This window comes from Eublepharis macularius, chromosome 14 (assembly GCF_028583425.1).
Source record: "Eublepharis macularius isolate TG4126 chromosome 14, MPM_Emac_v1.0, whole genome shotgun sequence".
In the NCBI taxonomy this organism is placed as follows: Eukaryota; Metazoa; Chordata; class Lepidosauria; order Squamata; family Eublepharidae; genus Eublepharis; species Eublepharis macularius.
In genome coordinates, this window is record NC_072803.1 from 63098681 (window position 1) to 63123411 (window position 24731).

The 24731-nt window shown below is 44.0% G+C and overlaps 1 protein-coding gene across 3 annotated transcripts in view; it reads right to left on the bottom strand.

The window, feature by feature from the left end:
- The window catches only part of SETX (senataxin), a 94554-nt gene that overhangs the window by 38735 nt on the left and 31088 nt on the right, over positions 1-24731 (bottom strand). For all 3 annotated transcript variants that reach the window (XM_054997409.1, XM_054997408.1, XM_054997410.1), the window contains exons 3-10: positions 23131-23338; positions 22847-22956; positions 21164-21383; positions 16306-16425; positions 11056-11227; positions 7980-8070; positions 3581-7585; positions 407-509 (exon numbers count right to left, since the gene is read on the bottom strand). In XM_054997409.1, coding sequence (XP_054853384.1) covers positions 407-509; positions 3581-7585; positions 7980-8070; positions 11056-11227; positions 16306-16425; positions 21164-21383; positions 22847-22956; positions 23131-23338 — 5029 coding nt within the window. The remainder of the gene's footprint in view (positions 1-406; positions 510-3580; positions 7586-7979; positions 8071-11055; positions 11228-16305; positions 16426-21163; positions 21384-22846; positions 22957-23130; positions 23339-24731) is intronic.

Genomic DNA, 24731 nt, shown 5'->3' on the forward strand with positions numbered 1-24731 from the left:
GAGTTTGGCTGCAGCAACTTCTACTTGTCCTAAAAGCTATGACCAGCAGTGCTCCTAATCACAACAGGTTTATTCAGAGCTAGTTTTTCCTCCTTTGTCTGTTCTTGCTGTAAATGCTTATTGGTGAGTGCTGGATACTGTAGTGTGAAAGTTTTTTGCTTTATAATAAAATTATTTGCTTGGAAAACACAGTTTCATCAGGGTCCCCAAACCATGTCACGCTGCTCACATAAGCAGTCCATTCATATGAGGGAGGGAGAGGAGAAGAAAAGCAGGGGGTAGAAAGCTGATGTGAAATGACTCTGCTATCTGGCCTTAAACTAAGTGTTCATGTATCTCTCTCTTTTGATCAATTTTACCCACTACTTAAAATAGGGTTGATTTTACTACCTAGTGGAATTCTTACCTGTGAAATCTGCTCCGTTTGAGTCCGCACTGAGGTTCAATAATTTCAGGAGAAATTCCTTCTGCACTTTCAATTTCTGATTCTCTTGCCACTCTTGTGCCACCTGCATGAAAGAGAGACCATTACTTGAGGATACCAGTGCAGGGAGAGCATCTTTTGAATACACTTGTGGAGTCCAGCCTTTAAAATCCTGCAGACTACCTTGACTGGGTGACTCTGCTTCAGGAGAGTAAGTTTCCACAGGCCCAGCTCGGCCTGGTCTCTGAGAAAAGAATGGGCAGGCCTCCTGATTAGCTGCACCAGGAGCCGGTTTGTTCTCAGGGGAAATGTCCTTGGACGGCAGGGAGTATCAGCCTCCAGCCACCCTCCCAGTTTCTCATACTAGAACCGCAAATTATCTATGTGTGCCCTGATTGGCTAACAGCTCTTGAAAAGATGGCTGCTCACAGCACTGTGGCTCCTCTGCATGCAGAATCATTCTGCCAGCATGTGAGAGAGGGTCTTTGCTCCATGCCAGATACCGAGACGACCAGAACCGTCTGGCATGGTTTAGACTTTCCTTTCTAAGCCTCTGAGTATGAGCAATATACCTAGAAACTACTTCAGATATGCAAGACAGCAAGCCTTTTAATGTCTGGTTAGATAGAATTAGCCAGATAGACAAGCTGTTAATATTTTATTTGTCTATTACTCTGTGTTTTAATAGAGTGCCCTACATACACTCTTCCTAATCTGTGTTACTTAATAAACAAAATATATTTTACTTCTGGTGTCAAGAGTTACTGACTGAATGTGTGCCTATATCTCAGAAACTAACTCAGAGGTTGAGGAGTCTCAAATTAAGGGCCAGAACCCCATTCGGCTGCTAAGAGTTTCAAATGGCTGTCGGTGTCTGTATAGTTGTAGCAAAGAGCTCTCAGAAAAAGATTTGGAAGCATTTTTTTCTTGCCTTGATCTTCCATGATGAGATACTATTTCACACCAGCTTTTTGTTGAACCTTTGAGTATGAATGAAATTAAGGCAGTGATAATGAATATGAAAACTGGCAAATCTCCAGGACCAGACGGGCTGCCTATTAACTGGTATAAAACTTTTCCAAAATTTTTAATTCCCAAATTATATCAATTGTACAATGAGATCTTTGAGTTCAGTTCCTTGCCAATGTTGCAATATAATGCTTATATTATCATGATTCTATAATCTGACAAGGACTATATTGAATGTGCAAATTATCAACCCATTTTAATGAATGCAGAAGCTAAGATATTAGCTGCCATCCCTGCTAACAGACTTCAAAAGGCTGTACATGTAGGATTTACACAAGGTAGGCAAGGTTGCTGATCTGACTGCATTAAATAGTCACAAGTCTGACCAAGTTGCTATTCATTCACCTGACGCTGAAAAGCTTTTGACAAAATATACTAGAAATTTATTTTTGCCACACTGTCTAAATTTGTCATTCCTCACAAGTTTCTGAAGTGGATTAGAATTCTTTATTCATCTCTTACATCTAGGATACTGACGAATGATTTTTTGTTGCATTATTTCCTCTTGAGAGGGGTACTACACAAGGTTGTCCTTTCTCCTCTTATTTTGATCTATATTTGGAACCCCTGGCTTGTGTCAGTAGACATAATAATAATATTCATGACTTTGTATATTTAGAATTTGTATATCTACAAATAGATATTTGTGTGTGTGTGTGTGTGTGTGTGTGTGTGTGTGTGTGTGTGTGTGTATCTAAAATTTAAAATTATTGTATATTATTAACTTCAGTCTTCTATTTCAGTATGAATGAACGTGATTAATACTCTTGGTGATTTGTCAATGATTCTAAACAGATAGAGTCAAGATACTTGTGGCAAATGTAACATGTAAGTCTGTAGCTCAGCTTGAATACAGGGATCCCAACTAAAAGTGTGGCTTGTTTAACGTCCCTATGTAAAATCCAAGGGCTCAAACAGACCAGATACAGACTGCCCATAACACGCAAACTGCATGCTAGTGCAGCTTCAATTTGTCTTGGGGCTGAGCAAGGAAGGAAGGGGGGGTTTAGCTTTCCAACTTCTAGATTCAAAAAATGCTTTATTAGCATTTTAAAGAGAAAATGTATTTTAAAAGCACACATATTATCCTTTAAAAATGCTAACAAAGAGGGGTACCTGGTTCTGAAAAGTGACAGTGAGTGAAAGTTTAAGAGATAAGCCTCATCTCCCTTTACTGAAAGACACTACAGCAAACGGAGGCTGCAAGAGACCACAACTTCAATTTCGTGGCTTCATCAATAATCTTCAGTCTTACCTGCCTGGTTCTTCAGTGTACTCATGAACCCAGGCTTATCCCGCATCCGACTCCAGCACTATGTTTGATTTTAACGCAACACAAAATCTTGGCTGCCTGGCTGTCATAAAGGAACATCTAGCGCCCTGAGCGATCCAAATATGCCAACGGTACTGTGCATGACTAACTAGGCAAAACTAGGCACACCTATTTGCTTTGAAATCAAAAAGAGTCCAGTAGCACCTTTAAGACTAACCAATTTTATTGTAGCATAAGCTTTCGAGAATCACAGTTCTCTTCCTCAGATGCATGGAGGGCCAACAGAAACTGGTCAAATATAGAGGAGAGGGGAGGGGGGAGGGGAGATGCAAACAGCTCCTTTTGATGTGGGGATCAGTTTGCTTCTGTAAAGGTTCAAAGGAGTTTGCCGTGTTAGTCTGTAGTAGCAAAATCAAAAAGAGTTGGAGGTGCTGCTGGACTCTTTTTGATTTTGCTACTACAGACTAACACGGCAAACTCCTTTGAACCTTTACAGAAGCAAACTGATCTCCACATCAGAAGGAGCTGTTTGCATCTCCCCTCTCCTCCCCCCCTCCCCTCTCCTCCTCTATATCTGACCAGTTTCTCTTTTTGCCCTCCATGCATCTGCCGAAGAGAACTGTGATTCTCGAAAGCTTATGCTATAATAAAATTGGTTAGTCTTAAAGGTGCTACTGGACTCTTTTTGATTTCGCTACTACAGACTAACACGGCTAACTCCACTGGATCTATTTGCTTTGGACACCTTTTAAAAAATTTAACTTAAGGCTAATTGCTGGGAGCTACCTTGAGCCCCTGACACAGAGTAAACTACAGCACTAGACAGAATGCAAAACACTCAAGGATATGCTTACCGTTTCAAAAGCATTCAGCATCGTTAAGGGGAAGAATGTATCAAAGTAGTCATTGTAACCCTGAAATCTGACTGGAACAGCGGCCACGATTGACTGAAGGAGGCTTTCTGGCACCCCAAACTGGCTGAATCTTGCAAACATGTCATAGTTCCACTTTAGGACCTCTTTGTTGAAAATGCTGTGGTCTCTCTTCTGGGTGTTAAAATGGTTTCCTTGTGGGAAGGGTGGGTGCATCTTTTGCCCAGCACGAATCCCTGAGGTGAGCCGAATCGTAGCAGCTTCTGCAATATGGTTACTTGGCACATTCTGGAGGTCGCTGTTTGAATTCCGAGGCCCAAGAATGCTCATAAATGAGAGGCGCTTGATATCGTCCATCTTAAACGTAGGTTTGCTCTTTGGAGTCAGTGAGGGTTTGTGAATGTGTTCCAGGTCCTTGGTGAGGTTGGCGCTCCTAGAAGAGCTGGAGCTAAAAATCTTTGCTGTTGGAGGTTTGGGGGCAAGGGGCTTGGCAAAGACATGGTCCAGCGGAACAGCAACAGCATGCTTTATGCAGTATGCTCCTGCTTGACTAACCTTTTCAACACACCCGGCGTGCTTGCATGTGTCAGTGTTTAAGTAGTGACCTTGCAAGGGTCTTTCTTCCACAATTATGCCATTCTCCATTTGAGAACATATCTCCATATCCTCCGGCGCTCTCTGTGTTAAGAAAAGGTCATTATCCTCTCCACTGTCCTTGTTTAATTTAGATTCTGTCTCTTTTGAAACTGCTTCATCACAAGGGCTAGAGAAGGAAAATGAGGAGACCACGAGGTCCATTTTAGTACCCCCAGCTACAACAGAACCTAAATTACCTGGGAAAGTAGTAACAGCTGCTGCAACATTCGTATCAAAATTGGTCGGCTGGCTGGGCAATTCATTCTTCACTGCAGAGACAGGTGGTGGCTGGACCTCCTTTCTTTCTAGTGAATGTTGTTTCCTTTCTCTGTCTGAGGTGTTATTGAAGCACTCAGCTCTCTCTTTCTGAATTGCATCAGTAACTCCACTTGCACCCTGTGGGACACTCTGCTTTGCATCTGCCTTCTTGACTAGTTTTTTGGGTTGAGTCTCAGAATTTCTTCCATGAGTACGTCCAACTCTCTCCTCCAGTTTGGGTCTTGACTGCCGGTAGAACTGTAGATCTTGGCAGGCTAACATTTTCCTGTTTTTATGAACCAAACTCTGAGGTGGAATTAATTTTGACTTTCTTTGCTGCGGGACATCCAACTCCCCCGCAGCTTTGCCGTAGCTGCGCAGCTCAGCAAGACTGTCTAGCGAACGCTGGGAGAGTTCAGCTGCCTGGCGGGGTGCTTTCTTCAGGCCAAGTTTTTCCACGGTTGATCTTGGCTGAGGATAATTGTGAATTTTTTTTGGTGGGACCACAGCAGGGGCAGACCTGGAAGATTTGATTTGTGGTGATTTTCGGTTGTGAGCATTTAGACTGGCATTTCCTTTCTCAGCTTTCTTATTAGCTGTTTTAAGCAGCTGGGATTTTGTTGAACTTTTCCGTGGCCTTTTATTTGATTTTTCATGGGCAGTTATTGATGCTGAAGGACTGAGCAAAGGTGGACCGTCATGCCTGGAACATCCTCCGTCGTTAGCCTGCATCTCTGCGAAATGCTTTGTCCTCCCACTGGTAACAGCTGTTTCTTCATCAGGTGTTGCTTCAGCTTTACTATCTTTCCTCTTCAAGATTACCTGTTGCTCAAAAGCCTCTGCTGCTCTTTCAATGGCCTCTTCCCCAAGGTAGTCAGTATCATAATCTCGGTCATTGGTTTGTCTTCCAGTTTCCAAATCACATGGTGAATGGCTGCTTTTGGGGTTTTTTGAAAGGTCTTGTTCCTCGGGGTGGCCTGCCGCATTCTCATCCTCCTGGTACTCTTGCCAGACTGAGTACATGTCATCCTCAGTTTCAAATTCAAAGCACTGTGAATCATAGTCTTCGTATGGCAGAGGGGAACTGGAGGTTCTGGTTAGCTCTTGGCCTCTGGCACTTTCAAGCTCACAACTGAATTGCTTTTGAAGACTTGTGCCTCTTTTCTCTCTCTCTCGCTCTCTTGTCACATTCACTTTGTTTTTATCCTCATCTGAAGAAGAATCAGAAATAATTATGACTTGATTGCAGGGTTCATCAGTATCAGAGGACGACTGGTTGCTCTGCCCGCCAGAACAGGACCTAAAAGCACCACCGACTTTCCTTTGAATGCAGCTCTGCTCACGTACAGCACTTGCTTGGCCCGAATCAACAGGGAAATTGATTCCTTTGGCATACGCTGCTAGGGACAGTCTACTGAGGTCTCTATCAATCTGAGAATCTGCCGACGGGATGGCTGCAACAGCCGATTTATTTTTCCTCAGCTTCTTCCTAATTTTTGAATATGGAATGTTTTCATCATCACTGCTACTCTCTTTCAAATCATCCTCTGCTTGGGAGGAACCTCTACATTCTGCCAGCCCGTCTTTGGAGATCTTTTTTGGGTAGAGTTCCTTGTCTTCAGAAGCATCACCTAAACTCAACTCTTGTTTGTGCACATTTGACAAGCTAGTGGCCATAATTCCGCTTGTCTGCTCTTCCTGATGTCTGCTCCCATCTTTGAGACACTGCTGCTTCTCTGCCTCTGGTTCAGATGTGGCCGTTCCTGTCTTATTACTTTCAATAAACTGCTTTAATTTGGAGGTAAAGCTGAGTTTCTCCAGTACAACTTTGACATTTAACATGTTATTCTGACCTGTTTTTACCTCTGAACCACTGCCGCCACTCCTACCATCGTGATCTTTTTCCGGAACAGGCAAGCATTTAGAACTTTTAGACTTTACCTCCTTTCCATCCCTATCTTTGGTCTCTGGGTCCTGGAAACCTTGGTTAAAGTAATTTTTGTACGAAGAATCACTCTCCCTCTGATTTCCCAGGTCTTGGCAACAGTATTCTTTGTTCTGGGCATTCTTGTGTCCATTTGCTAAGTTGGAGCAGCCCAGCTTACCACCTTCCAGTACTGACCTCTCGTCTGGCTCTTGTTTTATATTGGACACAAGGCATTCTGAGGTCTTACACAGAGTTTGGTCTCTACAAGAGCCATCCCTGTGCTCCTCCCCCAAATGAACCACTCTCTTGGGAGATGGGCCTTCTTGGCAGCTTTCATCCCTCCTTAATGGTAGACCAGCAGTCTGCTCACAGGATGTAGTCACTGGATATCTCTCATCCCATGATTCTTTTTCTTGCTTTAGTGAAGAAAGAGTTGAAGAAATACTAGCAGTGGCATTTCCTCCATGGGAGGAAGGAGTTAACTGTTTGCTGTTGATACTTTTAATGAACTTCTTTAGACACACTTGCAATTCACTCGTGTCCTCGGCGCTCAACTGCCAGCCCTGAGAGACATTATTGTTGCGCAGAAGTAAATTGAGCTTGTCAAGGAAGAACTTGCAACTGGCTTGCTGCCCTTGCTGGTAAGCTTCCTTTAGGAGGCTACGTATCAGCTTCATGCAGATGAGCTGCACGGAGCAATGGCCCTGAGATGAGATTGCCCCTGCAGCTCTTGGGAAGTTCCAGGCAGTCCCCTCACTGCTGCGCACAATTGCTGCACTTGGAAGTTTAGCGCATTTCACCACTGCCTCCACCCAGGCTTGCGAGCTGACCCACAGCAAGTGCAGGCACTCTTTTGCAAAATGGAGCTGAACTACCGACACCAGTATCAGAATGAAGCTTTCAGATACTTTGTCGCAATACTGGACAGCTTCACGGAAGACCTCGTTGATTTCTGAACACAGATAGCGGATGACCTCCATGATGTAGGGAACTCCTACGCTTTTCAAATCCATAAGAGAATGAACAAAAGGGATGAACCACAGAAATGTGTTGCTGTGCCAATGCTCTTCTTGGTCACTGTCAGACTGAAGCATGCTGGCCAAAGCTTGCATATCCTCATGCAAGTTGCGGAAGCAATCTGACCAAACAGTTTTCCATCCAGTTTCCTGAAAGACATTCCAGAGAATTACTGCTTAGTATATGCTATTTTTCCCTGGAAATCCTAATGAGCACCCATGCTTGCTTCAGAGACTGCCCCAGCACCCCCCACCCCACTTACAACCCTATCTTTGCAATGATGGGTGCGAGAAATGTGCTTGATACAGACGTTAAGAGCACAGGATGTGGTGGGGGGAGGGGACTCGAACTGTGTATCCAATATCAATATGCCTTACACTGAATTAATATGGACATCACTTTTGAAAACTATACTCTGTCCCACTATTTCTGTCCTGGAAGGAAAGCAGTGGTCAAGTTCTTCTGTTGCGCTCTGCTATGGGTCTGTGCTTTCAAAGGTTCCAGAGGAAACAACAAATTACATCGGGATCTTCCAGAAGTTACCTTTTGGGGCTTTTCTGTGTAGTAGTTATACACAATCTGGCTGGAAGTAATCATCTCATTTTCATAGTCAGACAATGGCTCAGTTTTAGTCCTTAAAAAAAAATTAAGAAAGCCCTATTTACTTTCCATATCATGAAAGCTGAAGACCAATATAACAGAAGAATGGAATAAACTGCATTTAAATTCAATGAAAAGTTCCCCATCTCTTCCCAACTTAACCCTGGGACCCAAAAGCTAGCCCATACCACTATATCTTAGAGTGTTATTTGTAACTTAATTGTTTCCATATATTGTCTATTATTGATACTGGACATCAAATAACTCAATAAATACACTCTGGCAAACAAATACAACCTATTTCCCAAAAAGCCTTATCTACATTTATTTGAGCCAGCCCCCAACATTCTACTGCCAATGTTTCATTTAATGTATAGTATCACTCAGTGAGGTCAGTTGATCTTATAACAAAGTGATTGATTGACCATGGTATCACACTGTTATCTCATGGTCTTCAACCTTTGCAGAGCCAGGGCTCACTGAATTGCAAGCCCATGGCAGGAAGGCAAGTGACATGAGAATCACAAGACAGGAAGTGGCAGCAGGCTATTAAAGACAGGGATAGGAAACACAAGCCAAGCACCAGTGAGTGTACCACAAGGAGGTAAAAGCCGGAAGTCAGAATCATGGAGGAACCGTCTTCATCACTGAGCAACCTTACCTCACAGTTATGTTGCTGTTCTCAGCAGGTACACAAAAAGAGGCAGATGGTATAAGTGACTTTGGTCTTTACAAAGCAGGTCCTTTCCACAAAACAGGAAAAAAGGGGGAGGGCAACTTTAAAGGGCTTTGCAACTCAGTAGGAAGTGCTCTGTGACCCACCTGAGGGTCCCAACCCATGGCCTGAAAACCACTGCATTAGTGTGATCAATCAACAACTGAGAACAGGGCGATGCAGATCAAGGGGTAGGGCTGCACCTATAGAAGCAAGTCTGATTTTCAGTGGCTCGGTGGTCACTGCTTAACTGGCTCTGAAGAGCCCCTAGGTGTGGAATGTCCCCAATTGAGCCCCGATGAGCAAAAGCACCCATGTTACGTGGAAATAGTCAGAAACATTACAGAAACGGCTGAGAGCTGTGTAGCTAGGATCTTGGATGACAAAAAGATTGAGCCGGCATTCCTTTGCCAATGCACCCTGTGGCACAGCAGTAACAAAGCTGAGGAACAAGGTCAAGTTGCTGGCATGTTAAGGGGTGATCTGGCTTTAAACAAATAGCACTGGAAGACACCAGCCACTGAGAGGGGCAGTGAGCAAGGTAAGCCAATGCCCTTTATTACTCTCACATGTAAGGGAACAGCTGTCAACCATTCGTTGACAGGAAAAAGATCAATACTGTACTAAGGAATGATGAACCGACACCAGGCAGCAGGGCTCCCAGTAAGAGGAATGCAACACATCGCTAGGCAAGGACAAGCATCCTGTCTGTACACTCAGATCCCAACAACAACGCTGTAAGGTAGACGGCACTAACCCCGTACTGTGGGCGGTGCATGTGTGTGCGCTACACTGACAGTGCGGACTGCCTAAGAAATTCATGGTACAGAAGAGATTCAAAATGGAGGCTTCCTGACTCACCATTTACTCTCCAAACCAATACTCTACCCCAGCCTACGTACATAAACCTTATCTCCACACACAGCACCCGTCGTAATGATAGGTGGCAATATAGTTAAGTTGAAAGAAAGCCAGTTTGGTGTAGTGGTTAAGACTCTCATTTGGAGAACCGACTTTGATTCCCCACTCCTTCGCTTGAAGCCAGCTGGGTGACCTTGGGTCAGTCACAGCGCTCACAGAGCTCTCTCAGCCCCACCCACCTCACAGGGTGTTTACTGTTATGGGGATATTAACAACATACTTTGTAAACCGCTCTGAGTGGGCGTTAAGTTGTCCTGAAGGGCGGTATATAAATCTATTATTATTACTACTACTACTACAATATTTTAGCAACTTACAGCCATAAGTCGGCTATAACTTCACAGCACTTTCCATCACCACCACACATCCAGCCCATAACAGGTCATTGACTTGGATCCACCACCGATGATTTCTAAAGGCGGAAGGGTTTTCTGCCCATGGAATACCATCTCCTCCACCCTGCCCACAGCCCCAAATGCCCCCTGAAATGCTGTTTCTCCTAGGGAAACAGTGGAGGGTTCTGCAGCAGGGGGAGGAAATCAGCAAAAACCACCCACAAGTATCCATGGAAATCTTCTGGATCCAAAAAAACTTTCTTTAGTTTTTTTTTGGGGGGGGGGGGGTTGCTTTGCAAGCAGCTGTAGTAATCTTACAGCAGTTTGCAGCATCAGTGTAATTTAAGCAGGAATGGAGCTTTTCCTGGAAAGGGCCCAGCTACGTGCGTGCCACAGGCATCTCTGAAGGCAGCCGTCCGGAGTACAACCTGATCCCAGTCAACACCACTGTATATCTGCATACCTACTCAGCATTCTACACAGCAGGCATACAAGACAAAGCCTTCAGATCTCAGCCTGAGGCACTCCCCTCATTTTAAACATCTGGCCTGATGAAAAGTTCTGGAGAATGCAAACCCTTGCAGCACACTAGTTTTTTTGTCATTTTGGTTAAGCCTAATAAAAGGTATTATGTGGATTTTGGGTTTTGCATTTTGCTTTGGACCAATGTGGCCTCCTGCAACTGCTTGCAGATGGATGCTGTTAATGTTTTCTACACATTCTTGCCTATTCTGCTGGTTAAAACATGCAGGCTTTATTTATGCCTGCAATTTTAAGTGTTGGTTTTAATATATCTTCCAGTTATGTCATGTAGTAAACATGACAGCTATTACAAAGCCCTTACTTTTGGTTCAAAAAGTCCCCCTGAAAAAATGTGCAGAGAGACATCCAACAACGTCGAGCGGGGATTCTCCCACCCGCCCCCTCCACTGCACCCATTCGGGCTTTCATCTGCACTCCTCAATGCTGTGGGCTACAATGGCTATGTAAAAACGTGTTTTTAAAGAACAGCTGTATTTTAAAGGCCTTATTATTTGAGAAAGCTTACCTCCTGCAACTCTGGCGAATGCGTTTGATTTTATTCTTGTAACTTGGACTGTTGACGATGGTTTGAAATGCCTGGACGGGATCAATCAGCTGACCCCACACTTTGGACCCCAGCCGATTCAAGATCACCATGAAACACTGCAGCGCTGGCCAGAAAGGATCCTGCTTGTCATCTGGAAAAGATAACCCAAAGCATTTTAAGACGGGAATATCCCACATGTAACAATAAACCTAAGTGCCTTGTGCAAAAAACAAGGAGTTCCATACCACCAAGACAAGTCGTGGAGACAGGAATGAGGCATCATCATTGCTCAGGGAACCCTCTTTCGTAGCAGGAAAAGCTAGTCCACTCAAGCCAGCGAGACCAAGGCTGAGTACAAACATCCTGAGACCCTTGCAGGCAAAAGGCTTATTAAATCGTTTGGGACAGACACCATCTCTGCCTCTATCCCCACACACAAACCATTGCCACAAGCACAGCTGCTAACAGAAGCTGCAAAAGCAAATGACAACTTCCTGCTTCTCATACAGAATCACAGAGTTGGAAGGGGGCCATACAGAGACCATCTAGTCCAACCCCCTGCCCAGTGCAGGATGAGCCTGAAGCATCCCTGACAAATACTCATCCAGCCTCTTCTTGAAAACTGTCAGTGAAGAGGAGCTCACCACCTCCCTAGGCAGCTGATTCCACCTTTGAACTACTCTGACGGTGAGAAAGTTTTTCCCAATATCCATACGCATTATGTTGATTTGGGACTGAAGGGATGGTGACGTACATGAAGCATATCTATAGTTTCTGCCTGGCATACTATTATACTTTGGCTCAGGGATCCCCAACTTTTTGAGCTGCAGGCACCTTTGGAACTCTGCTGCAGGAGACACAGCCAACAACAAACGGTCAGGGAGCAAGGTTATACATAAAGCTAATAGTAACTCTTCAACATTTCAGGCAGCTCTGATAAAACTGGATGTCTTCTAACATGAACATACTGTTCCAAAATATTTTCTTGCTTACACGCAGCATACTTTCAATCATGCAGTGAAGGTCCTTATGCTGTGGTGGCAGCTGCTACTAAAGCAATCTTTTTAAAAATCTACATAGCCGATCAGATCTCCAATAGCCAATGAGAAGCCCCCTCGGCCCCTCCCACTTTCTAAAAGCACTTAGAGGGCACTAAGGAAAGGTGTCAGTAGGCATCACTTTGGGGACTCCTGCTTTAGCTGCACTTTGGTCTAAGTCCAATGATAAAATTCGCTATGCAAACATGACCATCAGAAGACAAAAATTATGAGGAAATTGCATGCAGTCATAATGGCTCAGCAGTTTTCCAAAGAACCTTTGCTTTTCTCAGAAGTTCCTGAGAAGTTTATCAATGAGACCCATGTCAGACCACCTTCCTTGAAGTCTGCTTGTCCAGCATGTTTACTCTGCAATGTGCAAGCTAGGGGAACGCTAGGTGTTTTTAAGGATATATTCTGATTTCAGACCAGGCAATACCTGGCCCAGATCAGTGTGCCACATGAACCAGCTGTGCACTCCAGAACTTCAAGTTCACAAGCTTTTAATTAACACAAAGCAATTCATACAGCTAAAAATGTTGTTAAAATATTTATTTTATTTTATTTTATTTATTTCAAATTTCTATTCCGTCCTCCCTGCAGGCGGGCTCAGCGCAGATAATAGCCTATTAAAACACAATAAAAATTTCACCTACATTAAAACATCATCAAAACAGTAGCATATTTCTGTTAATACAAATTTAAAAACAGGAGGGTGGACAGCCTTCATAGGGAGGGTTAAAATTTAATACACGCCTTTTTCCAGGCTGGCAGAGGCCCAGCCTCAGCCATGTGCCTGGCGGAACAACTCTGTCTTGCAGGCCCGGCGGAAGGATAGTAGGTCCTGCCGGGCCCTGATCTCAGCAGACAGAGCATTCCACCAGGTAGGAGCCAGGACCGAAAAGGCTCTGGCTCTGGCTCTAGTCGAGGCTAGGCGGGCCTCCTTGGGGTCAGACAATCCCATAGATTCGCTGGCCCCAACTGTTCCTACTTATTGACACAACTCTAATCTTAACAATTAGGCAACGATGGGTTGGATCCTCACCGCAAGTGGAGTTCTCCTGCTTCCAACAGCAGCTTCCTGAAACACCACTCCCGGGGGGGGGGGCGTGTTGCAAGGAAACCCCAACAATGCCCCAGAATGTGGCATGGAGCAGGGTGGGCTGCAGTTGGAGCTGGTAAAAACTACAGGACCCAGCTACCCTTGACTCACATACAAATGGGCCTTCTCAGAAGTGAAGTTTTGGCTCAACCAATCATGTATATTTTATCAGAAAACAATCTTGCTCTGAAAACTATGGAGCATGGAACTTTTATGAATTTTAAAGCTGATGAAAAAGATTGATGGTAGAAACGTGCACAGCTTTTTTATGACATTTGGCTTTTTGGGTGACCTTGTTATTACATGCAGAGTTGTGCAAAGAGACAATATTTTAATACAGTAATTTCATCCTAGAATATTCCATATATCTTCTATGACAACCCAGGGGTTCTTGGGCAGGCACATAAGAGTCCCTCAACAGACAATGCAGAAAAGGTTGCCCTGAAGGAAGCAAGTCTGTAACCTGCTAGCTTAAGATGAATTCAAATGCACAGCGTGCTGCAGCAAAATCAAGAGTTAGCTTTTTTTAAGGTGCCACAATTGGCTGGATACGTTTAGACTTCAAATCAAGATCCTCTTTAACTACAGATCTAAACTACTTTTTAGATTGAGCGACAATCCCTTCCAAAATAAATGGAAGAGGCTGGTTTACCAGAGACTAGAACAATTAGGCTTTACTCCAATTTTACTACTTTCTGAAGTGAGAAAATCGCATTCCAAAGGGTCAAAAAGCAGTTATTGCTGCTAGATTTCAGAAGCACAAATCAGTGGACAAGAAGGGTCTGTTCCCTTGCCTATAATGGACTCAAACCTCCAGATACTTTACTAGCATGTTTAAAGTCCATGACAATACCTCGATATCGAGATATTCTCTTGGCTGCTAGATTGAATGCTGTACTAACACCAGAAATGAAAGGTCACTTTTTGAAAATTCCCTTCTCAGAGCGTAAATGTTTCTGCAATACAGGGAAGATAGGAACCTTGGCTCACCTAGTAATTGAATGCCAAAATTTCAGGGAGGAGAGACAAAGACGGATTACTCCGATACTTGGGAAGAATGAGCTCACAAATACAGAGACCAGCACAGAGCCTCTCTTTTCTTTTACAAGATAAGGACCCACACATAACCAGGTCACTGGCATCTCACCTTTTAGTAATCCAGCCTAAAATTAGGAAATGTTTGTGACTGGAGTGAGATTCTTTTATCACTATATTGGCAATAGTAGTTTTAGTATTTCAGTCTTTGTTTGTTAATGTAGGATCAGGCTTAAGGCTATGGCCAAAAGAGCTGCACCAGGAAAGGAAAGGAAAGGAGCCACGAGACTGGTCTTCAGAGTCCCATTTCAACACTCAGGTGAAATATCAACACTCAGAGCCACTTCTGCCCTGTGTTGCTGTGTGTACCTTCTTGATTTTACTTGGTTGGCTTGCTTATTAGTACTTGCTCAGGTGGAATGGTTCCTCTCACAGAACTGGCAAGCTGAAATAGTACAAATGCTAAGAAACATTTCACAGTTATTTCTGTATTTGGAGAAGCATTATGATTTTTTTTTATTATTAGGCTCCTATGTGGAGTAAGAAAACAGGACAATCTGCATTGACCAAAGCAAACCAGGAGAGTGGGCTGCAATGTAAATGGCCTTGATAACTGTTGTACTAATGGAAGATCGTAAGCAGATGTAAAGATACAGAAAAGCCAATGCTACTTCTGACAGCTTTTAATACAGATAAACTGGATGCTCTCTCCCTGGAGCAGCCACATCTTTAGTACTATAGATGGAGAAGGTGAATTACAGATGCCATGTCAAGGAACTTCAGCCTGAAGCAGGTTTGTCCAAATGTCTTTTTCCTATACTCAAGAAGAGGAGAACCTCTCCAGAATGTGTGAGCAAAGGACCTCAGATGGAGTTTCTTTCTTGAAAGCTTTATGGAACAAGTAAGGATCTTGTTGCCATTTTGTTTTCTACCCTAACTTCCCTTATAGCACTCCCCCCCCCCAATACCTTTCTCCTTTGTTTCCTGCCTAGTGCATTGCTCCCTTGCCATCCATCACCACCCACTAGAGTTAGCTATACAATTTAGATTAGTAAAGTGCATGATGATGAGTCAGTTAAAGGTTTAGGGGGTGGAGCAGGTAGGATATAGAACCATAAAGTTGAAAAGGGACCTACAGGCCAATAGTTTGACCTAGGGGTGTGTGATTTGGGTTTGCGATTTGGGTAAAATACCCAAATCAGACCCAACTCACAAAGATTCAGGATTTCCAAATCGGGCCCAGAATGCTGGGCCCAATTCAGAAACCTCAAACCAAAGCTTCACAAAATGATTCGTATTGCTTCAGGAAGTTTCGGGTCAAGGGGTTTAAATGCCCCTTTCCCTGCTGCTGCAAGCAGCAGGGAAAGCGGCATTTAAACCCTGGGATCAGCTGTTTGGCGGGGAAATCCCTGCCAAGCAGCTGATCGAAGTGGGGAAAGGAGCATCGCCCCTTGGATCAGCGACTTGGAAGCTGACTGGGGCTTACAATGCCCTTTTCCATGCTGCTGCACAGCAGCACGAGAAGGGGCATTGTGAACCCTGGGAAATCCCCGTCAAGCAGCTGATCAAAGGGGGGGTGTCAAGCCTTGGCAGGTAGATTCCCAAGTCCCTCACAGCAAGCACTCAGGTGCATTGGTTGAAGTAACTTTTATTAGAGATCTATACAGTCCAAGTGATCTATACAAATGCATCGGCAGAAGTAACTATTCAAAAAAGGACAGTGTTAATTATAGGGAACCTTCCCACCCCAGGATAGTGTCCATTGGCATTCTGGCACGAAAACCACAAAGAGTTACATGGGAACTGATTAGTTTAGACTAGACATAGTACAGGATGAAATCATTTCATTCTCTGGGAAAAGATACATTCCGAGCTAGCTGTAGCTTGCTGTCAAGGACACTTGCTGTAGAAGTGAAAGTAAATACCTTGAACAGATAGGAGACAGATTACCTTTATCAGGAAGCAGTGTAACATTAAGATAAAAAGAAGGATTTCACTCCCAAAAAGCTGATGCTTACAATTTATTACTGCCCACAATGAATACTAATTAATTACCATCTGTGTGTTTCTCCATTGTGGACAATATGGATTGCATGAAGTCATTCTGTTTTTCTGGACCAAGTAACAACGAATCCATAGCTTGTTCTTCCAACACCGTTAGCAGCATACAGATGCCTACAACGAAAATAATGTAACTTTACAATTTGAAGTCAGTATTTGTTTCAACCCCCTAAATAGGTATATCTGCACTTGCATTTCTTTCTATGGTCCAATTTTAGATTGTAAACTCCTTGGTGTAGGGGCCTGTCTTGTTTGCTTGTTATTTTGTGAAGTGCCCCGTACACTGATGGCACTACTTAACCCACAACAAGACACAGAGAACAGTTGGAGACTGCAGAGTCAGCTCCCAAAAGATTTAAATGAAGCTATACTGTGTATATTAAAAACCTCTTCCACAGGAAGTCTGCTTAACCTTGGAACTGCAAAGGGCATTAATTTTTCATAGGACTGAAGCAATGAAGATCTGATCCATGAATTTTGTGAAATATATTATCTTTGTTTTCTGTTACTCTACTCCATTTCTGTATATTTGTGTATTAAATATGAAAAAACAATTTAAAACTTTTAAAAACCCCTCTTCCTCAGGAAATCAGCCTAAACTGAAAAAGTTGAATCTATTTCTTTGTACTTAAAAACTTTTATATATTTTAAGTTCTGAGTAAATTAACCTCTTGCTATTGAGAATCAGTCTACGTGTGAAAGGAGGGGAAAAAACACACCTGCAGGTAAGCTGTGTTGATCTGTCAGAAAAATTCAAAACCAGTATTATACTTTGTAAAACCATAAATTGGTGAGGAAGCTTTTGCGTTCCACAAAACTCTATGTCAGGCTGAATTCCAAAGGGGGGAGGGAGGGAGGGAGGAGAGTGGGGGAGAGAGAGAGAGAGAGAGAGAGGGGGGGAGAGAGAGAGAGAGAGAGAGAGAGAGAGAGGCTGCTCGCCATAAGGTATCAAGTCTGCATACTGTAACAGTCTCCAGAGGGAGCATAGGAAGTGTTACACGGATTCAAGTTCAGTCATTCCTGTTAGGGAAAAGTCCCAGATTTAGAAAGTAGCCAGCCTATCTGAAGTCAGCTGTGACTCATAGGAGTCCATATTGAAATAAATGTTGTGACTCTGAGATGCCACTGGACTGACATTGCTGTCCCTCTGCAACCATTTTGAGTTTGCAGTAAAGCACAAAAACTCCACTATGACAAGATGAACAAAACGGGGGAGGCCTGGTCAGCTGTCACAATGAGCTATCAACCCAGCAGAAAGCCCTGGAGAATTTTTTCTAGTCTGACACCCCAGAACTTCCTCTCTCCACTCAGTCACCTTTTGCCCTAAAGGGAGCCACATGCAAAAAATTCTGGGATCCCAAGGCTAATGCTTGTTGGTTAAATCATCCTTTTGCAGGAGGTTTGAATAGATACTCCTCCTTCTGACTTGACCAGAAAGGAATTCGCTTACTATATGGGGGCAGAAATGAACAAGCTCTGTTCAAGTCTGCTGTGGAAAGGCAATGCCTTTTAGTTAGGAAGCAAACTGCATTTTTGCCACTTTTCTGTATTCTGCAGTTTCATCTTCTTAGACTTCCCTATTAGATTGTGTGTGTATACAGATGTGTTCTCACACAGAATAAAACTTTTTACAATTTGTCTCTTTAGCTTCCTGGGTTACTTTACCCACTAGCTGACTGCTCTGAGAAAACCTACCAGAAATATTTGAGAAGGGGGAGCTCTTCCTTATCTTGCACACACGGGCAGGTATGTTAAAGAGAAGAATACCTGGCCTAAAGGCACCCTAAAGATTTCCACATAGAAACAGGTACCTGAAGGTCCCAAGAATGAACAGGAGGTGCTGAGTACAGCAAAAGCACATAAAAAATATAAGTATCAAGCTGCCATAAGCAACCTTGGGAGCAAGGAAGTTAGATATGGCATAAGAGTAACAACCTTGAGAAGCCAAATCCAGAAATATCAGGGCAATGTTTTGGCCACTGTTGGTTGATGTTGTGAGAACAAGGTTTTTGTTCCCTTGGGAAAGAGAGCATGAGTTAAATAAAAACCAAATCTAGGCAACTGTGCCCATCTCTGGTCAACAGTAATGAGTAAGTTTAGTCAGGTTGGGTATTTGGACTGAAGGTACCTTCAGTCATCTGTAGATTCTCATAGGCGTATATGCTTTATAATTTGTTACATTTAGCTTTACATGAGAATATGGGCTGGACAGTGCTTTTAAGTAGGCTACAGGCAAGAATGTTGTACGTTTGAATCAACTTCACAACCATAATGTTCCCGTTAACATGTGCACATGCGCAAGGTTTCTCACCACTTCGCGCAGGGTTTCTCATCCAAAGCGCAGGGAAGCTTCCTCTCTGGTGGCCCTGACCTCTCGCTCAGCCTGAACTTCCCACCCCATGCCGGCCTGAAGGCTTGTCCAGGGAAGGAGCCTCACCCACGCAGGCACTCGCAGGCACTGCCGAGCCAGGAGTCCTCCCCCATTGTCTCCGGTGCTTGCATCAGGAGGCCCAGCCAGCCCAGTGATGTGGCCTGCTGGAACTCCGCTTGGGCGGCTCATACTCTTGTGCTCCATTTTGGCCTTGTAGCTGAGAGAGGTGCGACATGCTCCGGTGGAGTCCAGCCTCCCTGTGGGTGACTGCCTCTGCAGCTGCTAAGCTCAGCTTCTTGGCCAGCTTCTGCTGACTGGGCTGAAGCACCGAGTGTGACATGTTAAGGAGGGAGGCCACCTGGCCATTACTGCCTGTGAGAGGGAAGGAAGGCGAAGGAGATTGTGGCGGCCAATCACTCACCAGCGCCATGGGCCATGCCCACAAGGTCTCCATCCTGGGGCTCACTGCCTCCACCTGCACCCTCACCGCCCACCTCAGCCTGCCAATCTCCATGCTTCTCAGGAGAAGGCCTTTTGAGCATGGACCACAGCGCTGGTGAGTGATCAGCCACTGCAATCTCCTTCCTCGCCTTCCCTCCCCCTCTCTCTTGCAGGCAGCAGCAACTGGGGGGCCTCTCTTCTCAGCATGTCACATGTGAGAGAGGGAGAGAGGGAAGGCAAGGGAGAACGAGAAGGAGATCGTGGCAACCACAGGCTGCATTCAAAAGGCCTTATCCCAAAGAGCGTGGAGGTGGGTGGTGAGGGTGCAGGTGGTGGCAGCAGACCCCAGGACGGAGGCCTTGTGAGCGCAGCCTATGGCTCTGGTGAGCGATGAAGCCGCCATGATCTTCTTCTCCCTCTCCTTCCTTCCCTCCCATGGGCGGTGGTGGCCAGGCGACTTCCCTCCTCAGCATGATGCTCTCGATGCTGCAGCCCAGTCAGCAGAAGCTGTCCAAGAAGCTGACCATCCTCCTTCCTCATCCACCTCTACAACATCAAGACGGCACACAGCCCAGCTGGGGGTGTGGGGAAAAGCCTGGTTGGGTGGGTGTGGAAGGAGTGGGGACCAGCTTCCTCCCCATGCCAATCGCTTCAGGAGGAGATGGTGCCTTCCTTCCCTGGCCGGGCTGCCTGTGCGGCCTAACCAGTTGGCCCGCCACATGTGGGGGCAGCTCTCCCTTCTCCTCACTGCTGCTTGGTCTGAGGGACGTGGGGGGGGCTGTTTTGCTCTGAGGCCCTCGCTGCGGTGCGGGAGCAAGTATTAAAACAATGCTACCCTCACCTTTCCTCCATTCCCCCATTCCCATATCCTCTACCTTGGGACAGCAGCTGTGGCAAATGAGGGCAGGCGGGCTGCAAACAGAACTCGGGCTGGGTGCACCATCTGCTTGTGGTCTGCCCTTGGGAACGGAGTGGATGAGGGGGGATAGGGAAGAACCTCAGAGGAAGACCCTCTCCCCCAGCCAGTGACGTCCCAGAGGTGTTTTCAAGAAGGGGCAAGAGGAGAGGGTGGCTCTCTCCTCTAGATGGGAGCCCCTCTCCCTTCATCCCTGATCAAAAATGTCAGACAAGCAGATGTAAATACTGATGGAGAAAAGGATGGTTCCTTAGGGGGAATAGGCATCCTAGCTTTCCTCACCTTACACGTCACGGTCGTAAAGGGGTAGGGAGAGCAGTCTTTTCTAGCCCCAGTGGTTCCCTATACATACAAGTAATCTAAAAATTATAATATCAAGCCATGATCACTGAAGCAGGACTTGTCTGGAAAGGTGGTAGATACCATCCTTCCTCATGTGGAAGGATTCACTAGCAGATGTTCTCGAATTGTTATGAGCAAAAAGAGGGGGAAACATACATTAAATACAAATATATAATTTGTAATACAAATTGGTTTATATTTTATGTTTACGTTTTGTATGTTTGTTGACCGAATTTTTTTTTTTTAAAAAAAGGAGGCATGATCAAAACGTTAATGGAAGTTGCTGTTTCCGCTCACAAATTCGATTTTTGGCTCACAGCACTGCATCTTATTTGGGTTTTCAGCTGCTTTGCCTGATGTGTTCATTTCTCCATTGCACTTGTAATTTGCATTTTTAATTCTTTCTAGTTTATCACTGGATTTGAATAAATCGCTTAATTCATTTCCGTTAAGTTACAGAGTTTCTGTATTCCACTGTAGCTGAGCGCCTGCCCAAGAGCCCTTTCTTCGCTAGCTAAATCAGGTCTCCCTATCACCCGCAATACTTGAAACATTTTTATTTAAGCTCGCTTTTAAAAACTGGGGCTAAATTGTGTGATTTAGGTATTCAATAAATTAACGCAAATCAAGCAGTTAATAATATCCTGGTTCAGCATTTCAGTGTTTTATGCATGAATTGCATTATAACTTGTTTGTAACACTGTTAACCCACCCTAGACTCCAGGAACAGGGCACTCTAGAAATCTAAACAAATAACCTTCTATGACAGAATGCCTGCTCACCTAGCCAGTAGCTTTTGTGGTCACCGGTATCATAGAGATGGGGGGGCAACAGGATGAGTTTTCCCTCCTCTGACACCGCGGAGTTATAAATATGAGGATTTTCAAACAAGCCCAACTCGATCACTTTGAACAAGCAGGTGAACACTTCCTGTATGTCGTAGTAGTCATCCCTGTCCACCTCCCCCAGATTCGTGGCTGTTCGGATGGCCCACCGACGGATCTGCAGGTCGAAGAAAGACTAGAAATTATTACTGGAAGAAGTTACAGTAATCAGCATGGTGGACTTCACCTATCACGAGTGGGAAGCAAACCTTTCCCCTTCCCCCCTTGCTGCGCCCTCCAAAATCATGCACCAGAGAACAGCTGCTCTGCCCACCAAACCCCAAAACAGCAAATTAGTAAACATGAAACAACCCTTCTGCTGTAGGAAGTATATTTTGGCAGAGGAAAACATGGTTAGAATCCACCCATCACAAAGTACAAGCTGTTGTGAACAATTCCTACAAAATCAAAGTAAAGAGGTTGATTTGAATGCAGTGTCTTCGTAAGCAAGCTATTCCTTTCCTCATGTATCATTCACAAGTAAGTTGCAATGGGCATTCCTTTCAAAACAAAGGAAAGAGACAAACCAAAAATGCTCTATTCATTTTTAAACTGAAAAGAATGGGAATCAAAATGAACAAACTGTTTCCTTTGGCTTCAATGGGAAACATTTCCAGATGTAAGTATTTTCCACCCAACAAGAATGAGAAAGAGACAGAACACCAATACCAGACAACATTAAAATAAAGACCTGTGAATCTTAAAGAGAGAAAAGGAAAAAGGGATACCATTACATCTAGGCAGCTGCCTATTTAATTACCATAATGTAGAATGAAACTCATGCTTCAAAGGGGATTTTTGTGCAAACAAGCAGCTTTGAGTCAAAATAGAACAAATTTTAATTTCTGGCATGTTTCAACTTAAAATGCCTATAAGTTCAGGATATTCTCGCCTGTTGAAAATCTGGCAGACACGATCCCTTGGACAAGCAGTATAGTGCCTGAGAATTTCATACATTTAGGATGAAAAGGGTTTCTTAAATGGATTATGCAACTTTTTAAAAAAAGCAACAACAACAAAATAATTGCACATTGCTAACAAAAGGTGGAAGGGGGATATGGCCACTTCCTTTCTTTCATGTGTTGTAAATTTTACTGCTTCTTGCTGACTTATTTTGTAGAAAGCCATTCAGTTGGGCCTCTTTGAAAGTCTCAATATTGATAGCCCTTTAACAGCTGAGAAGGAAAGATCCTGTTGTCATCCCATCTGCATGAGATCAGCAATCTGCAAATGGCTAGTAGATCTTCTGACAAAATGATAATAATAAGTGTTCAGTGTGGGAAAGTAAGAGAGGACCTGAAGAACACAAAGAGACTGTGTTCACAGAAATGTGGAGCACCGTCTAAAAACATGAGCAATGAAACTCTTAACCTCCAAAAGTCTGAATGAACAAGAGCCTTAAATACTGCAGAACACAGCAGGAAATTAATAATGAAAGCCCACCCTCAGCAGCGGTCTCCAGCCTGACATAAGGTGGGACCACCAAAAGATTGCCTGTAACCAATATTAACGAGGAGGGTCTAACATTTAGTCAAAATGTTTCATACAAAAAAGAATAAAAAGTAGTATAAAATAGCTCACATGTTCATTAGGGTGAACCACAAGCAGATAAATCCCTGGATGTTTACCAGTAACCTCATAGCTGTAGTTGATTTTCTCCACTTCGAAGAGAGCCTCAACAAACAGCTCACCTGCAATCCAAAGAGAGAGAACCAAAGTTAAGGGTCGTTGAATGAAAACTTATTTTTATGAGTGAAGAGTCATGCTCAAATAATCATAAAACAGGAAAAGATTCAGTGGGGTCGTCTGGGCTCAGAGAACCACCCGACGGGACCCAACCCAGCTGGGCAGTGCTGGATACTCACTCAGACGCTCACTGAGCAGCAGATACGGGTGTTTCAATATTTCGAGCAAAGGGATACTGAGGTCTCTCTCCAAGTCAGAACTGGTGTAAGCACAGCAAGGTGTGGCCTTGTCCCCTTCTATGATATATAGATCAGGAAGTTCATTTCTCTTCTGCATTGTTTTCTCCAAGTGGTCAACAAGGCGAGAAGTTTCCAACTTCCACAGGATCTGGAATTTGAAGAGAGACATTACAGAGTAATGAGCACAGCCCCATATTTGGCACATGGAGGCACAACACTTGCCATGGCCAGATACCTCTGCCAGATTAACCCACACAAGCAAAGGACTGTGGCTAGCAAATTAAAATATAAAACAATTCAAATAAAAGACATTTGAAAACACTCAACAGAAAAGTAGAGAAGGCCACCGTCAGGCATGCCCAACAGAGAGAGCTGTAAGGCTATCAGTTAAGGAAGCTTCCCTCAACTAACAGATCTGACCGGTCAGAAGTTACTTTCTGGCACCTCTTAAAAGTCATCTTCTGACAGTGTAAAGTCTTACATTGTTTGCACCTACTCTGGCAAACTCATTGTCTCTGCTCACCAGATTTGATTGTCAAAGCAGCTTGGACCAGAGGTCGACTCATCCCCACCACTGACAATTCTGACACCTGGGTGCTCAGTTCTCTCTTCTGTTTGGAAACTGAAGACATCAGACGGCAAGCAAGTTCTAAGCACAAGCATACAGTTGCAGGAACACAGATAAAAACAGCTAGTTTAGACATTCCCTGGCAGTGAGAGCTGTAACATACAGGGAGTCCTTGAGTTAATAAAGTTTAACTGCTGGTTGGGTTACCTGCCTACGAATAAGCTGAAGGCCGAATTGTTCCTTAGTAAGAAATCAATCCTTATATTGAGGAAAGTAGATTCATTCAAGGAAATAGTTTCACTCAACAAAGAAAAGTCTTTGCAGTTTTTGCTCATAAGACTGAAGGCAGTTTTGAAGTAGAAGAAAGATTTAGTTAATACCATCTAGAACAGGAAGAAAGAAAATTCTGCATAAACACTGCAGATTAAAATATTCTACAATGATCACGATTTTGATTTGAATCTATAGATGGATCTACAGCTTTCAAGAAAAGAGAAAGAGACATGAATGCAGAAGACAGGAAAATGCTTAAAACTTTTCTTGAGTTCAGCTAAACATCCAGAATAAGAGAGGATGACAACCGATTCATCCCACAAAAAAAAAAAGCTTTTGTAATGAAATCTAAATTTTATACATAAGCAAAAGATGGACTCCGGGCTTTTCCACACAGTGTTATTGTGTTTGTTCTGGACTCTTACTGCTTTGGTTTATCCCGTCTTCCACACGTTCTCTGGAGCCCCTGGTTTATACCCTAGCATTTCCCCCATTTTTTCTGGTTCTTCCAGGACCACTTTTATTCAGATCTTTCCTAGCAATTGAACTTGAATCTCATTTGTCTGCATATAAAATGTTTCCAACACTTCTGTTGGTTCCTCCCAGCAGTTTGGTGTAGAGGCTAAGAGCATCAGGACTCTAATCTGGAGAACCGGGTTTGATTCCCCGCTCCTCCGCTTGAAGCCAGCTGGGTGACCTT